General features: G+C 63.5%; 2 protein-coding genes across 2 annotated transcripts in view; one reads left to right on the top strand and one right to left on the bottom strand.

Annotated features, from left to right (window-relative positions):
* LOC131573850 (leucine-rich repeat-containing protein 4) overlaps nt 1-2267 on the bottom strand; it is a 2373-nt gene extending 106 nt beyond the window's left edge. The window contains exon 1 of the mRNA XM_058828163.1: nt 1-2267. This exon is cut by the window's left edge and continues 106 nt beyond it. Coding sequence (XP_058684146.1) covers nt 185-2155 — 1971 coding nt within the window. The 5' untranslated portion in view covers nt 2156-2267 and the 3' untranslated portion in view covers nt 1-184.
* The window catches only part of LOC131573848 (staphylococcal nuclease domain-containing protein 1-like), a 96282-nt gene extending 81358 nt beyond the window's left edge, over nt 1-14924 (top strand). Inside the window, 9 exon segments of the mRNA XM_058828160.1 lie at nt 8925-9113; nt 9852-9993; nt 10349-10472; nt 10551-10620; nt 11967-12035; nt 12038-12082; nt 13526-13729; nt 14408-14452; nt 14744-14924. Of these exon segments, the coding sequence (XP_058684143.1) occupies nt 8925-9113; nt 9852-9993; nt 10349-10472; nt 10551-10620; nt 11967-12035; nt 12038-12082; nt 13526-13729; nt 14408-14452; nt 14744-14809 (954 nt within the window). The 3' untranslated portion in view covers nt 14810-14924.
* The last annotated feature ends 286 nt before the right edge of the window (nt 14925-15210 follow it).

The following is a 15210-nucleotide window of genomic DNA, read 5'->3' as shown; positions in this document are numbered from 1 at the left end:
TATTATTGAGGAATTCTCCTGGTTTTCCTTAGTGTTGAGGAATTCTCCTGGCTTTCCTTCTCTTTTGGAGTTCTGCTTTTGTGCATCTATCGTGTTTATAATAATTCGGGGTTGGAGGAGAAGAGAGTGGGGGGGGATCGATGACCCAGAAAAAAAATCAGGAAAAAGCCCCAAAACAAAAGAGTCATATCTGGGTTTCCTGAACTTTCTCCTTGGGGTGGGTCTGGATTAAATAGGGGTCGGCCAGGGTGGTCCCGGGGGGGTGCAGGGAGTTGCCCAGCGCGTTCTCTGTCCAGTGGGCGCCGTGTCCGGCCTTGTAGGTGTTGTAGTTGAGGTGCTCGTGGATGTTGGGCAGCACCACGGCCCCCTCGCCGGCCCCGCCGGCCGGAGCGGCCGCGGGCGTGGCGGCGGCGGCCGGGGCGATGTCCTCGTCCACCTGGATGATCTCCACGGTGCGGGCGGCGGTGACGGTGCTGCGCTGCTGGTGCCGCTTGCGGAGCTTGTAGAAGACGATGAGCATGGCGGCGGCCAGCAGCGTCACGGCCACGAAGCAGCCGATGATGATCTTGGTGGTCTTCATCACCTCGTCCAGGCTGGTCTGCAGCTTGTCGCCGGCGTCGGCCGTGGGCACGGCCACCTGCTTGGGCGGGCGCGTGGTCTGCACCAGCACGGTGGTGGTGGTGGTGTAGGCCGGCTGGTAGCCCGTCGAGGCGGTGGGCACGGGCTTGGTGAACTTGGGGGACACGTCCTCGGGGGAGATCTCGGTGGTCTCCACCGTGACGGTGGTGAAGAAGCTGTAGTTGGAGGTGTTGAGCTCGGCCGTGCTGACGTTGAGGAAGGCCGAGGCGTTGGAGTTGCCGGCCACGTTGGTCACCATGCAGGTGTAGAGGCCGGTGTCGGCCAGCAGCACGTGCGAGAAGTTGAGGGTGCCGTCGTTGAGCACGGCCAGGCGCGGGTGGCTCGAGGCGTGGCTCAGCACCGTCCCGTTGGGCAGCAGCCACCGCACCGACGACATGGACGGCGTCCGGCAGCGCAGCTCGGCCACGCGCCCCTCCGAGATGTTGAGGTCCGCGGGCGCGTCCATGATGAAGGGCGCCGAGCACTGGAAGGAGGTCTGGTCCACCTCCACCAGGAAGCGGCCCCGCATGTGCAGCGGGGCGTGGCAGCGGCCGCAGCAGGTGGAGTTGGTGGGGATGTACTCCCGCAGCCACCACGACAGCCAGAGGATGTCGCAGTCGCAGTCCCAGGGGTTGTGGTGCAGGTGCAGCTCCACCAGGTAGCGCAGCGGGGCGAACAGGTCGTGGGGCAGCGAGGACAGGTTGTTGTGGGCCAGGTTGAGCTCCACCAGCGCCGTCAGGTCGTCGAAGGCGTTGCGCTCGATCAGGTTGATCTGCGAGTTCATGATCCAGAGCTTTTTGAGGGATTTGAGCCCGTGGAAGGAGCCCGGTTTGATCTCGGGGAAGTTGTTGCCCGACATCTCCAGCTCCTCCAGGCCCACCAAGGGCGTCAGGTTGGGCATGTCCTTAATGTTGCACATCCCCAGGTTGAGGTACTTGAGGTTGTACAAGCCCTCGAAGGCGCCCTCGGAGATGTACTCGAGCTTCTTGAGCTCGCCCAGGTCGAGGCGCATGAGCGAGGGCACGCGGTTGAAGGCGTAGCTGGGGATGCTCTCGATGGGGTTGTTGCGCAGCCACAGCTCCCGCAGCTTGGACAGGTACTCGAAGGCGCCGCTGGGGATCACCGTCAGCCAGTTGTCGAAGAGCTCCAGGGTGTTGAGGCTGGCCAGGCCGTTGAAGGCGCCCACCTCGATCTGCCGGATGGCGTTCCTGCCCAGCTGCAGCACCTCCAGGTGGTGCAGGTGGCGGAAGGTGTCGGCCTGGATCATCTGGATGTTGTTCTCCATGAGGTTGAGATAGCGGGTGTTGGAGGGGATGCCGGGGGGCACCTCGGCCAGGCCGCGGCGGGTGCACACCACCTTGCTGAACTGGTTACTGCAGGAGCACACGGAGGGGCAGCTCTGGGGGCCGGGCGAGGCGGCGGCCGTGGCCAGGAGCCAGGCGTGCAGGGTCAGGGAGGCGGCCAGGAGCCCCGGCCAGGTGCGGTGGCGGCGGTGGCGGCGCAGGTGGTGCACAGTTACCTGCCACAAGAGCTTCATGGTGTGGCACGTTCATCATTCACCATCGTCTGGGGATGGCGGCGAGAAGCGGAGAACGGGCTGGGGCCCCCCCCTCTCCCGGCTCCCACCAGCTGGGGAGGGGGCCCGGCCGGCCGGAGTTGGGGGGGGGGGGGGGGGTGCGGGGGTGCTGGGGGTCGGGGGGTGCGGGATTGGGGTGGGGGTTCCGAGGGGAGCGGGGCTTTAGGAGGGAAAAATTAAAATTTAGGGGGGGGGAAAAAAAATCGGCGGTAGGTGCTGGGGATGGGGGGGTGGGGGGAGAGGAGGAGGAGGAACCCCCCCCGCCCGGCCCCGTTCGCCAGTACCTACCTGGGGCAGGGGGATCGGGGGGTCCGGGGGGGCTCGAGGCGAGCGCGGGGACCGAGGAGGGGGGAGGGGGGGGCAGGCTCCCAAAAAAAAAAAAAGAAAAAAAAAAAAAAGGACAAAATGGCTCCTGGAGGCTGCGGTGCAGGATCGGGGGGGGCCGGCCCGGCTAAGCGGGGGCCCGGCAGCCCCCGAGCCCGGCCGAGCCCGCGGCCTCGCTCCTCCGCCCGTGGCGCCGGCCCGGGGGGCTCGGCGGGGCCCGCATGGCCGCCCCCCCCCCGCAGGCCGCGGGGAAAACGGGGAAAGAGGGGGGGGGAACGCGGGGAAAGTGGTGAAAAAGGGAATAATTAAAAAAAAGAAGCGGGGAGAAAAGGAAGAATTGGGGAAAGGGGAGGGAGCGGAGGAGAGAAAAAGTGGGGGGGGGGGGGGGAAATTTAAAAAAAAAAAAAAATGAGAACCGAGGAGGGAAATGGGAATGGGGAGAGAAAAAAAAAAAAATTGGCGAGGAAAGGGAATTGGAAAAGGAGGTAAAAACGGAATAAAAAAAAAATCTAAAATCAAATCAAATCAAGATAAGAACGGAAATGAGGATAAAAGTTAAAATAAGGCTAAAATCAGATGAAAAAACTAAAAATAAAAATTCAAAATATTAAAAAAAAAAACCCACAAAAAAAAAAAAACCCAAACAACCCGGACGAAACCTAAAAATAAAACAGGAAAATAAAGATTAAAAATAGGCCGAAATAAATAAATAAATGGCGGGGAGCCCCCCCCGGGAGAGGGAAAATCGCGGTTCGGGGAGGGAGGGAGCGGGGGGAGGAAAGGGCGTCGGCGGGGGGGGGGGGGGGGGGGGTTGGGGGGGGGAGATGCCGGGGGCACCTCCCGGTAGCGGCGGCGGCCTGCGCTGGTGGCGGGGCGGGGGGGGTCCCGTCCCGTCCCCTCCCGCGTGTCGTTCCCGCGTCCCCGCGTGGGTGTCGCGTTCAGCGGCGGCGCGGGGCGGTGGTGGCGGTGGCAGCGGCGGTGACAGCGGCGGTGGCGGTGGCGGTGGCGGTGCCGGCGGGCATCCTCCGGTGGCGGGGGCCGCGCGGGGCGGTGCGGGCGGTGCGGGCGGCGCGGTGCGGGGCGGTGCGGGCGGTGCGGGAAGCAGCCGCGCAGGCGGCTGGCTCATCCTTTTGTCCTTCAGTGCGAGCGCGGATGGATTGCTGCTGCCGCCGCTCCCGCTGCTCCTGCTGACGCATCCCGGCTCCGCACGGACCCCCCCCGCGCCCCCGGCCCACCCGCCCACCCACCCGCCGCGCTCCGGAGGGGCCCCCGCCGGCCCCGCTTCGGCCGGAGCGGCGGCCCCGGAGCGCTTTTGTGTGCGCGGGGAGGGGGGATGCGGGATGCGCCGCTTCCTCCTCCCTCCTCCTCTTCCTCCTCCCTCCCTCCTTCCCTCCCGCCGCCTCCTCCTCCTCCTCCCCCCCGCTCCCCGCAGCCCCGCTCGGGGCTCGGGGAAAAGAGGGGGGGGGCGCTCCCGGAGAGACCCCTCCCGCGGACAGGGGGACGGACGGACGGACGGACGGAGGGACAGAGGGACGGACGGACAGACAGAGGGACGGGGACAGCGCCGGGGGCAGAGCTCGGCGGCTTTGAGGTGACGAGGAGCGGGGAGACCCCGGCCCTGGAACCCCCCGGCTCCGGCCCCGAGGGGCTGAGACCCGAGCCAGGCTGTGACACTGACGGGAGTGTCCTGCAGGGCCGAGGGGGACCACGGGGGACACGGGGGGACACGGGGGGACACGGAGGGACATGGGAGGGACACGGGGGGACACGGGGGGCACGGGGACCACGGCCTGGTGTCCCCAGCTGTGCCCTGTCCCCCCCCCCCGGCTCCTGGCAGGGGGAGCTCGGTGCCACCTGCAGCCCCTGTGAGCTCCCTGTGCCCTCCCCTGCTCTCCGGTGGCACTGGTGGCCCTTGGAGCTGTCACCCGAGTGCCACCAGTGGCTGGTGGGGACCTCGGTGGCACTGGTGACCCTTGGAGCTGTCACCCGAGTGCCACCAGTGGCTGGTGGGGACCTCGGTGGGGCTGGTGGCCCCTCTGGGACACCCTGTCGGGCAGTGCCCGGGGCCCTCCTGTCCTTCCTCACGGGGGTGGCTGTCCCCATGAGGGTGGCACGTCCCCAGGGGGCTGTGGCTGTCCCAGGCACTGTGGCTGTTCAGGGGCTGGTGGCCTCCTGAGCCCCGGCGGTGGCCCCCACGTGTTCCCACAAGTGGCCACATCTTGTCCCCGAGTCCATCGGCTCCTGGGTGGCCCCCAGCCAGGGACGCGGTGGTGGCGCAGGGGACAGGGACACTGTTGTCACCCGGAGCGTCACCCGGTGGCACCGGGGTTGTGCCACTGCCGTGCCCAGGGTGCCATGATGTCCATACTGGTGCCATGATGGCCATACTGGTGCCGTGTCCATACTGGTGCCATGTCTGGTGTGGTGCCATGATGTCCATACTGGTGCCATGATGTCCATACTGGTGCCATGATGTCCATACTGGTGCCATGATGGCCATACTGGTGCCATGTCCATACTGGTGCCGTGTCCATACTGGTGCCATGTCCATACTGGTGCCATGATGTCCATACTGGTGCCATGATGGCCATACTGGTGCCATGATGACCATACTGGTGCCATGATGTCCATACTGGTGCCATGATGTCCATACTGGTGCCGTGTCCATACTGGTGCCATGATGTCCATACTGGTGCCATGATGACCATACTGGTGCCGTGTCCATACTGGTGCCATGTCTGGTGTGGTGCCATGATGTCCATACTGGTGCCGTGTCCATACTGGTGCCATGATGTCCATACTGGTGCCATGATGGCCATACTGGTGCCGTGTCCATACTGGTGCCATGATGTCCATACTGGTGCCATGATGGCCATACTGGTGCCGTGTCCATACTGGTGCCGTGTCCATACTGGTGCCATGATGTCCATACTGGTGCCGTGTCCATACTGGTGCCATGATGTCCATACTGGTGCCGTGTCCATACTGGTGCCATGATGTCCATACTGGTGCCATGATGTCCATACTGGTGCCATGATGTCCATACTGGTGCCATGATGGCCATACTGGTGCCGTGTCCATACTGGTGCCATGTCCATACTGGTGCCATGATGTCCATACTGGTGCCATGATGGCCATACTGGTGCCATGATGTCCATACTGGTGCCATGATGTCCATACTGGTGCCATGATGTCCATACTGGTGCCGTGTCCATACTGGTGCCATGATGTCCATACTGGTGCCATGATGGCCATACTGGTGCCATGATGTCCATACTGGTGCCATGATGTCCATACTGGTGCCATGATGGCCATACTGGTGCCATGATGTCCATACTGGTGCCATGATGGCCATACTGGTGCCATGATGGCCATACTGGTGCCATGATGGCCATACTGGTGCCGTGTCCATACTGGTGCCATGTCTGGTGTGGTGCCATGATGTCCATACTGGTGCCATGTCCATACTGGTGCCATGATGGCCATACTGGTGCCATGATGGCCATACTGGTGCCATGTCCATACTGGTGCCGTGTCCATACTGGTGCCATGTCCATACTGGTGCCATGATGTCCATACTGGTGCCATGATGGCCATACTGGTGCCATGATGACCATACTGGTGCCATGATGTCCATACTGGTGCCATGATGGCCATACTGGTGCCGTGTCCATACTGGTGCCATGATGTCCATACTGGTGCCATGATGGCCATACTGGTGCCGTGTCCATACTGGTGCCATGTCTGGTGTGGTGCCATGATGTCCATACTGGTGCCGTGTCCATACTGGTGCCATGATGTCCATACTGGTGCCATGATGTCCATACTGGTGCCATGATGGCCATACTGGTGCCATGATGTCCATATTGGTGCCATGATGGCCATACTGGTGCCGTGTCCATACTGGTGCCATGATGTCCATACTGGTGCCATGATGTCCATACTGGTGCCATGATGGCCATACTGGTGCCATGATGTCCATATTGGTGCCATGATGTCCATACTGGTGCCGTGTCCATACTGGTGCCATGATGTCCATACTGGTGCCATGATGTCCATACTGGTGCCGTGTCCATACTGGTGCCATGATGGCCATACTGGTGCCATGATGTCCATACTGGTGCCATGATGTCCATACTGGTGCCATGATGTCCATACTGGTGCCGTGTCCATACTGGTGCCATGATGTCCATACTGGTGCCGTGTCCATACTGGTGCCATGATGTCCATACTGGTGCCGTGTCCATACTGGTGCCATGATGTCCATACTGGTGCCATGATGTCCATACTGGTGCCATGATGGCCATACTGGTGCCGTGTCCATACTGGTGCCATGTCCATACTGGTGCCATGATGTCCATACTGGTGCCATGATGGCCATACTGGTGCCGTGTCCATACTGGTGCCATGATGTCCATACTGGTGCCATGATGTCCATACTGGTGCCATGGCCATACTGGTGCCATGATGTCCATACTGGTGCCATGATGGCCATACTGGTGCCATGATGTCCATACTGGTGCCATGATGTCCATACTGGTGCCATGATGGCCATACTGGTGCCATGATGGCCATACTGGTGCCGTGTCCAGTGCGCTGCAAGGACACAGGGACACCTGGAGGCTTTGGGAAGCAGCGGGAGTGGTTGTGGTGGGACAGGGGGCTCAGGGGTGGGACAGGGGTGGGACAGGTGGCCTCAGGGGTGGGGCAGGGGTGGGACAGGGGGCTCAGGGGTGGGACAGGTGGACTCAGGGGTGGGACAGGCTCCGTGTGGCAGCGCTGGCAGAGCCAAACCTCACCGAGCACGGCAAAGGCCACGGCCGGGGCTTGACCCGTCCCAGTGTGGCCCTGGTGTCACCCCCGGGCCCAAACCTCGCTGTCCCCGGTGCCTCGGACACACAGCTGGCACTGTCCTGTGCCAGGGGCTGTCCCCAGGGCCACACCGGCCACAGGTCCAACCCATCCCGGGCTGTGATCCCAGGGTGTGATCCCAGGATGTGATCCCAGAGTGTGATCCCAGAGTGTGATCCCAGAGTGTGATCCCAGGCTGTGATCCCAGGCTGTGATCCCAGGGTGTGACCCCAGGATGTGATCCCAGGCTGTGATCCCAGGCTGTGATCCCAGGCTGTGATCCCAGGCTGTGATCCCAGGGGGTGATCCCAGGGTGTGATCCCAGGATGTGATCCCAGGCTGTGATCCCAGGGGGTGATCCCAGGCTGTGATCCCAGGATGTGATCCCAGGCTGTGATCCCAGGCTGTGATCCCAGGGGGGTGATCCCTGGGTGTGATCCCAGGCTGTGACCCCAGGCTGTGATCCCAGGGGGTGATCCCTGGGTGTGATCCCAGGCTGTGATCCCAGGCAGTGATCCCAGGGGGTGATCCCGGCTGTGATCCCAGGGTGTGATCCCAGGATGGACTGGGATACAGGACATGACAGGACCTGGTGGCCACATGTACCCTGTGGGCGGGTCCCCATGTCCCTTGTCCCCCCCTTGGGGACACTTTGGGGGTGTCTGGGTGCATTGAGGTGGCTCTGGGGTGTCCCCCGGGTGTGTCTGGGTGCATTGAGGTGGCTCTGGGGTGTCCCCCGGGTGTGTCTGGGTGCATTGAGGTGGCTCAGGGGTGTCCCCCGGGTGTGTCTGGGTGCAGGGAGGTGGCTCTGGGGTTCCCCTGGGTGTGTCTGGGTGCATTGAGGTGGCTCTGGGGTGTCCCCCGGGTGTGTCTGGGTGCATTGAGGTGGCTCTGGGGTTCCCCTGGGTGTGTCTGGGTGCATTGAGGTGGCTCTGGGGTGTCCCCCGGGTGTGTCTGGGTGCATTGAGGTGGCTCTGGGGTGTCCCCCGGTGTGTCTGGGTGCATTGAGGTGGCTCTGGGGTGTCCCCCGGGTGTGTCTGGGTGCATTGAGGTGGCTCTGGGGTGTCCCCCGGGTGTGTCTGGGTGCATTGAGGTGGCTCTGGGGTGTCCCCCGGGTGTGTCTGGGTGCATTGAGGTGGCTCTGGGGTCCCCCCAGGTGTGTCTGGGTGCATTGAGGTGGCTCTGGGGTGTCCCCAGGTGTGTCTGGGTGCATTGAGGTGGCTCTGGGGTGTCCCCAGGTGTGTCTGGGTGCATTGAGGTGGCTCTGGGGTGTCCCCCGGGTGTGTCTGGGTGCATTGAGGTGGCTCAGGGGTGTCCCCCGGGTGTGTCTGGGTGCAGGGAGGTGGCTCTGGGGTGTCCCCCGGGTGTGTCTGGGTGCCAGGAGGTGGCTCTGGGGTGTCCCCCGGGTGTGTCTGGGTGCATTGAGGTGGCTCTGGGGTGTCCCCTGGGTGTGTCCGGGTGCAGGGAGGTGGCTCTGGGGTGTCCCCCGGGCAGTTGGGGGCAGGCTGGGGTGGGCCGGGTGCTGACGGCTGCCGCGGTTCCCGGGATCCCTCAGGTGGAGGTGGAGGTGGAGAGCATGGACAAGGCCGGGAATTTCATCGGGTGGCTGCACATCGAGGGCGTGAACCTGTCGGTGGCGCTGGTGGAGCAGGCGCTGTCCCGCGTCCACTTCACGGCCGAGCGCAGCCCCTACTGCAAGGCGCTGCTGGCGGCCCAGGACGCGGCCAAGCAGAGGAAGGAGAAGGTGAGGGGACATCAGGGGACCCGGCCCAGCGCTGTCACCACCCCAGAGACGTGACCCCATCCCTGGAGATGGCCCCACCAAAGGATGTCCCGTGTCGAGAGGTGGCTTCAGTCCAGGGGGAGTCTCCACCCCGAGAGATGTCCCCACTCTGAGGGGTGTCCCCGTGCCAAGAGATGTCCCACCCCAGGGACGTCCCACCCCAGGGATGTCCCACCCCAGCCATGTCCCACCCCAGGGACATCCCACCCTACCCCAGGGATGTCCCCATGCCAAGAGATGTCCCACCCCAGCCATGTCCCACCCCAGGGACATCCCACCCCACCCCAGGGATCTCCCACCCCAGCCATGTCCCACCCCAGGGATGTCCCACCCCACCTCAGGGACGTCCCACCCCAGCCGTGTCCCACCCCAGGGACATCCCACCCCACCCCAGGGATGTCCCCATGCCAAGAGATGTCCCACCCCAGCCATGTCCCACCCCAGGGACATCCCACCCCACCCCAGCCATGTCCCACCCCAGGGATGTCCCACCCCAGGGACATCCCACCCGACCCCAGGGATGTCCCACCCCAGGGATGTCCCACCCCAGAGATGTCCCACCCCAGGGATGTCCCACCCAAGGCACAGGACCCCCCCAGCTGAGGCCTGGGGATGTTCCCAGTGCCGGGTGCTGCCCCCCACCCCCCCAGTGCCGTCCCCTGGAGCGTGGCCGGGGTCCCCACGGCCGTGTCCCCCCAGGTGTGGTCCCACTACGAGGAGACGCCGGTGGAAGAGGTGGTGCCGGTGCTGGAGGAGAAGGAGCGCGCGGCCAACTACAAACCCGTGTTTGTCACCGAGATCACCGACGACCTCCACTTCTACGTGCAGGACGTGGAGACGGGTACGGGGGGACACCTGGGCACCCCCCAGACCCGGCACGGCAGGGGGCAGCGGGGACGGGATGAGGGTTTGTGGCTTTGGTGGGTAACGCCCAAATCTGGGGGTCCAGGGGGGTCACCCCTCCACCCCCCAGAGTGGGGGTCCCTGGTTGGGATCCATGTTTAGGGTCCAGAGGTTTAGGGTCCAGAGGTTTGGGGTCCAGAGGTTTGGGTCCTGGGGCAGGGCCTGAGCTCCAGGTTTGGGATTTACCCCTGAAGTCGTTGTTGGGGTTCAGGCTCCGGGGCCGCACTGGGGGGCGGGGTTGGGGTCAGTTTTGGGACGGGACCGGGGATTTATCTGGGATCGGGACCCCGCAGGCGCCCAGCTGGAGAAGCTGATGGAGAACATGCGCGCCGAGGTGGGCACCCACCCGCCCGTGGAGGGCTCCTTCGCCCCACGCCGCGGAGACTTCTGCATCGCCAAGTTTGTCGACGGGGAATGGTGAGGAGGGCACGGGGCTGGGCCAGGGCAGCAGAGTGCTGTGATCTGAACACCAAACCCCAAAACTGCACCCTGCAGGTACCGCGCCCGCGTGGAGAAGGTGGAGTCGGGTGGGAAAGTGCACATCTTCTACATCGACTACGGCAACGTGAGTGGCACCGGGAAACTGGGGGGGAAACAGCCTTCCATCCATGGATCCATCTGTCCATCCATGGATCCATCTGTCCATCCATGGATCCACCTATCCATCCATGGATCCACCATTCATCCATAGATCCATCTGTCCATCCATGGATCCATCTATCCATGGATCCACCATTCCATCCATAGATCCATCTGTCCATCCATGGATCCATCTGTCCACGGATCCATTTATCCATCCATGGATCCATCTGTCCATCCATGGATCCACCCATCCATGGATCCACCCATCCATCCATCCATCCATCATCCATCCATCATCCATCCATCCATCCATCATCCATCCATCCATCATCCATCCATCATCCATCATCCATCCATCCATCATCCATCATCCATCCATCATCCATCCATCATCCATCCATCATCCATCCATCCATCCATCATCCATCATCCATCCATCCATCATCATCCATCCATCCATCATCCATCATCCATCCATCATCCATCCATCCATCATCCATCATCCATCATCCATCATCCATCCATCATCCATCCATCCATCCATCATCCATCCATCATCCATCATCCATCCATCCATCATCCATCATCCATCATCCATCATCCATCATCCATCCATCATCCATCCATCATCCATCCATCATCCATCCATCCCATCCATCATCATCCATCCATCCATCCATCCATCCATCCATCCATCCATCCATCATCCATCCATCCATTATCCATCATCCATCATCCATCATCCATCATCCATCCATCATCCATCCATCATCCATCCATCCATCATCCATCATCCATCCATCATCCATCCATCCATCATCCATCCATCCATCATCAATCCATCATCCATCATCCATCATCCATCATCCATCCATCATCCATCCATCCATCATCCATCCATCCATCATCCATCCATCATCCATCATCCATCCATCCATCATCCATCCATCATCCATCATCCATCCATCCATCCATCCATCATCCATCCATCATCCATCCATCCATCCATCATCCATCCATCCATCATCCATCGTCCATCATCCATCCATCCATCCATCATCCATCATCCATCATCCATCATCCATCCATCCATCATCCATCATCCATCATCCATCCATCATCCATCATCCATCATCCATCCATCCATCCATCCATCATCCATCCATCATCCATCATCCATCCATCATCCATCCATCATCCATCATCCATCCATCATCCATCCATCATCCATCCCTCCATCCTTCCCCTTGGTGTCCCTGGTGTCCCTGGTGTCCCTGGTGTCCCTCATGCTGTGACCCCTCACTGATGTCCCCGTTGTTGTCCCCGCAGAAGGAGACGTTGCCCCCGAGCCGCCTGGCCCCGCTGCCCCCGGCGTTCTCTGCCGCGGGTTCTGCCGCCCCCAGGCCACTGAGTACACCTTCGCCTTCATCCAGGTGCCGCAGGATGTGAGTACGGGGGGTCCCACTGTGCCCCCACCCCCGGGCCCCAGCCCTGAGCCCCTCTGTGACCCCCTCTGTCACCTTGGACCTCCACCCCGTGTCCCACCCGTGGGTCCAGACCTGCACCCCGAGCCCCAGGTCCCACCTGTGGACCCCAACCCTGGGACCAGGGGCTGGACCCCAAAGCGTCTCCCCAAACTTGGTCCTGATTGGGAACATTTAACCTGGAACCCGAATGTGTCTCCTGACCCCAAACCCCAACCGCAGGTTCCCATGTGTGCCCTGAACCCCAAAACCCCAACCCTAAACCCCAACCCCAGGTCCCCATGTGTGCCCTGAACCCCAAAACCCCAACCCTGAACCCCACGTCCCCAGTGTGTGCCCTGAACCCCAAAACCCCAACCCCAAACCCCAACCCCAGGTCCCCATGTGTGCCCTGACCCCAAAACCCCAACCCCAACCCCAGGTCCCCATGCGTGCCCTGAACCCCAAAACCCCAACCCCAAACCCCAACCCCAAGTCCCCATGTGTGTCCTGAACCCCAAAACCCCAACCCCAAACCCCAACCCCAGGTCCCCAGTGTGTGCCCTGAACCCCAAAACCCAAACCCCAACCCCAGGTCCCCATGTGTGCCCTGAACCCCAAAACCCCAACCCCAAACCCCAACCCCAGGTCCCCAGTGTGTGCCCTGAACCCCAAAACCCAAACCCCAACCCCAGGTCCCCATGTGTGCCCTGAACCCCAAAACCCCAACCCCAAACCCCAACCCCAGGTCCCCAGTGTGTGCCCTGAACCCCAAAACCCCAACCCCAACCCCAGGTCCCCATGTGTGCCCTGAACCCCAAAACCCCAACCCCAAACCCCAACCCCAGGTTCCCATGTGTGCCCTGAACCCCAAAACCCCAACCCCAAACCCCAACCCCAGGTCCCCAGTGTGTGCCCTGAACCCCAAAACCCCAACCCCAAACCCCACCCCCAGGTCCCCAGTGTGTGCCCTGAACCCCAAAACCCCAACCCTGAACCTCAACCCCAGGTTCCCATGTGTGCCCTGACCCCAAACCCCAACCCCAACCCCAGGGGAACCCCAAGCCCACGGTTGTGGAGTCCCCAAAACACCCGGGGGGGTCCCTGGGGTCTGGGGGGGTCTCTGAAGGCCACAGGGGACCTCTGAGGGTTCGGGGGGGTCCCAACAGTCGTGGGGGGGTCCCTGAAGGCCGGGGTGGTCTGTGGGGTGCGGGGTGTCCCCGTGGGGTCCCCAAAAGCCGTGGGTGGTCTGTGGGGTGCAGGGTGTCCCCGAGGGGTCCCCAAAGGCCGGGGTGGTCTGTGGGGTGCAGGGTGTTCCCTGGGGTCTGTTGGGGTCCCCAAAGGCCGGGGTGGTCTGTGGGGTGCGGGGTGGCCCCTGGGGTCCCCGAGGGGTCCCCGCGGGGTCGGTGACGGGCGCGGGCGCAGGAGGAGGCGCGGGCGGACGCGGTGGACAGCGTGGTGAGGGACATCCAGAACACGCAGTGCCTGCTCAACGTGGAGCACCTGGGGCCCGGCTGTCCCCACGTCACCCTGCAGTTCACCGACACCAAGAGCGACGTGGGGCTGGGGCTCGTCAAGGAGGGGCTGGTGATGGTGGAGCCCCGCAAGGAGAGACAGTTCCAGAAAGTGGTGGGTGCTGGGGGGGTGTTTTGGGGGGGCTGGGGGTGCTGGGGGGGCTCGGGGGCTGTTCTGGGGGACTGTTCTGGGGGTGCTGGGTGGGTGCTGGGGGGCTGGGGGGGCTCGGGGGGGCTGGGTGGGTGTTGGGGGGCTGTTCTGGGGGTGCTGGGTGGGTGTGGGGCGGTTCTGGAGGTGCTGGGGGGGCTCGGGGGGAGCTGGGGGGTTGTTCTGGGGGTGCTGGGTGGGGGCTCGGGGGGAGTCTGGAGGGGCTGGAGGCTCTTGGTGGGTGCTGGGATGTTGGGTGGGTTTTTGGGGGTCCTTACATGGGTGCTGGGAGGGGAGGGGGGACTGTCGGGTGTGTCGGGTGGGTTCTGGGGGGTTCTGGGGTTTTGGGGGTGTCGGGTGGGTTCTGGGGGGTTCTGGGGGGTTCTGGGGGTGTCGGGCAGGTTCTGGGGGGTCCCTGTGCCCCCACCCCACCAGCGCTGATCGATCCCAGCCCAGCCACTGCCCCCCCCCACTGGAGGGATGGGGTCCCCCCCCCCAAGACCCCCGGGTCCCCCCTGGGGCTGTCACCCCCCCCCTGGGGACCCCTGCGGGCAGTGGGAGCCACAGGAGGAGGAGGGGGGGGGTCCCATCCCCGGGGGGGTCCCAGGGGAGGGGCCCGGGGTCACCCCAGGACTGTCCCCCCAGATCACCGAGTACCTGAACGCGCAGGAGGCGGCCAAGAGCGCCCGGGTGAGTCGGGGGGACCCCAAATCCGGGGGACCCCAAAATCCGGGGGAACCCCAAAATCCGGGGGGACCCCAAATCCGGGGGACCCCAAAATCCGGGGGGACTCCAAATCCGGGGGCACCCCTGGGCCAGGGGCTGGATGTGGCACCCCCGACCCCGGGGTGGTGCCGGGTGCAGCCCCCCCCCCCCATTTGGGGGAGCCCCCTGCCCCCCCCTCCCGGGTTTTGGGGAGCCCCCTGACCCTCCCCCCCGGGTTTTTGGGGAGCCCCCTGACCCTCCCGTGTCCCCCCCCAGCTGAACCTGTGGCGTTACGGCGATTTCCGCGCGGACGACGCCGACGAGTTCGGCTACAGCCGCTGAGGGGCCGGGGGGGCCCTGGGGGCACCCCAAAACCCCCCGGGACCCCCGGCCCGGCCCGGCCCATGGGGGTGCTGGGGGGGAGGGGCACCCTCAGCCCCCCCCGCCCTGCCTTGCCCCCCCCGGCCCCCCCAAATCCTGGCCTGTATTTAAAGCTGCAGAGGCCCAATAAACGTAGTGAAGCGTCCTGGTGTTTTGGGGTCCCCTCTGTGCTGGGTCAGCGCCCCCCACCCCTCAGAATGAGCCTGGGACCCCCACAATGGGGGGGGGGGGGATCTCTGGGGGTGCAGCCCTGGGACCCCCGGCCCTGTCCTGGCTGCTGGGGGGCCGTGGAGGGGGATGGGGGAGCCCCAGCAGCCAAATCCCCCCGGGGGCCAAGTGGGACCCCCAAAATCGGGACCCCA

Source organism: Poecile atricapillus, chromosome Z (assembly GCF_030490865.1).
Source record: "Poecile atricapillus isolate bPoeAtr1 chromosome Z, bPoeAtr1.hap1, whole genome shotgun sequence".
In the NCBI taxonomy this organism is placed as follows: Eukaryota; Metazoa; Chordata; class Aves; order Passeriformes; family Paridae; genus Poecile; species Poecile atricapillus.
Note: the sequence above shows the minus strand (reverse complement) of the source record. Positions and strands in the feature narration are given on the sequence as shown.